Below are 1,668 nucleotides of genomic sequence, written 5' to 3' on the forward strand. Positions count from 1 at the left end.
GAGACACTGAGGGGTCAGAGACACTGAGGGGTCAGAGACCTGAGGGGTCAGAGACCCGAGACACTGAGGGGTCAGAGACCTGAGGGGTCAGAGACCCGAGACACTGAGGGGTCACACCTGAGACACTGAGGGGTCAGAGACCTGAGACACTGAGGGGTCAGAGACACTGAGGGGTCAGAGACCTGAGACACTGAGGGGTCAGAGACACTGAGGGGTCAGAGACCTGAGACACTGAGGGGTCAGAAACACTGAGGGGTCAGAGACACTGAGGGGTCAGAGACCTGAGGGGTCAGAGACCCGAGACACTGAGGGGTCAGAGACCTGAGGGGTCAGAGACCTGAGACCCTGAGGGGTCAGAGAACTGAGGGGTCAGAGACCCGAGACCCTGAGTGGTCAGAGACCTAAGACCCTAAAGGGTTCAGAGACCTGAGACCTGAACTGAAGGACCAGTATGTCCTCCATCATGATCATCTCAGCAACAGGAGGAGGAGCCTGAGGCTCCAGCTCTGCTCTGCCGTTCACCATCAGCAGTGTCTCAGCGTTGTTTCTGCATGCGGGCCGACTGATCAGTTACATACTTTGGGAGAGGAGCCGCGGGGACGGGGACGGCGCATGAATTAGCGTTCTGGACATTGTTGGTGGTCGGTGCGTGGGTGGAGTCCTGAGCCCGAGGAACGGTCCCCATGCGGTACCAGATTCCCATGTTGTTCAGCTCCCTGCCAGCCAACAGAACACAGAACAGGTTAAACTCAGGCAGAGCTCAGCTTTAGCTGCTCTGGCCTAAAGCTCAGCTCACCCAATGAAGGTGTACTGAGGGGGGGCCTGCTTGGTGCGGCCCAGGATCCGGATGTCGCAGATGGCCGCCTCTGTAGAGTCTCTGGGGATGAACTTGATGCACAGCCGCCTCTTTCTGAAGGCCTGCTCCTCTGTGGAGACAGACAGGCTGAGAGGAGCCTCGAACACAGCAAGCAGATGAAGAAAAGCCAAACGGGTCCTGGAGCTCAGAGGCCTTTGGCTTTGGGCTGACTTACGAGTGTCCACCGTCTCCTGGATGGGGATGAAGCCCACCGGCAGGGTGTCCTTTATATCGATTAGCTTCATGTCTACAAGAACGTTGCCTAAATGGCTCTAGAACAGAGAAGCACATGAGATTAGAGCAGCAACCAACGAGCAGGAGGACAGAAACCAGCACATCACTACGGACGCCATTAACCAATCGTTAGATGAACACAGCCTCTAAGAACCAGCAACACGGAGCAGAAACTGACAAAACCTGCGGCAATACATTTAGTATTTGACATGAAAACCCTTCGTCAGGAAGCACGACTCAGCTAGTTTTAGCTCCGCCCACTTTGGATCCAGTAAAAAGCTCCAGCCATCCTGTTACTAAGCCCAGCATGAATAAACTGACTGTCGCTATCTGCAGCCATAATAGCTGGGAAACAGCGGCCATTTCTCAATTCACAAGAACGCCAGTATGGAAGAAACATCGCCATCAGAGCCAGCGGCCCTTCACACACAGATAGGCAGAGAGAGAGGCGGCCGCCGCAGACGGGCCGACGTTAGGCCCCGGCCGCAGCAGACGGGCCGACGTTAGGCCCCGGCCGCAGCAGACGGGCCGACGTTAGGCCCCGGCCGCAGCAGACGGGCCGACGTTAGGCCCCGGCC

At 56.9% G+C, this 1,668-nt stretch overlaps 1 protein-coding gene across 1 annotated transcript in view; it reads right to left on the reverse strand.

Moving 5' to 3' along the window:
* The window catches only part of mvb12b (multivesicular body subunit 12B), a 10,080-nt gene that overhangs the window by 6,085 nt on the left and 2,327 nt on the right, over window positions 1-1,668 (reverse strand). Inside the window, exons 3-5 of the mRNA XM_015369303.1 lie at window positions 1,032-1,128; window positions 797-926; window positions 579-716 (exon numbers count right to left, since the gene is read on the reverse strand). Coding sequence (XP_015224789.1) covers window positions 579-716; window positions 797-926; window positions 1,032-1,128 — 365 coding nt within the window. The remainder of the gene's footprint in view (window positions 1-578; window positions 717-796; window positions 927-1,031; window positions 1,129-1,668) is intronic.

Source organism: Cyprinodon variegatus, unplaced genomic scaffold (genome assembly GCF_000732505.1).
Source record: "Cyprinodon variegatus isolate N-32 unplaced genomic scaffold, C_variegatus-1.0 Scaffold2892, whole genome shotgun sequence".
NCBI lineage: Eukaryota > Metazoa > Chordata > Actinopteri > Cyprinodontiformes > Cyprinodontidae > Cyprinodon > Cyprinodon variegatus.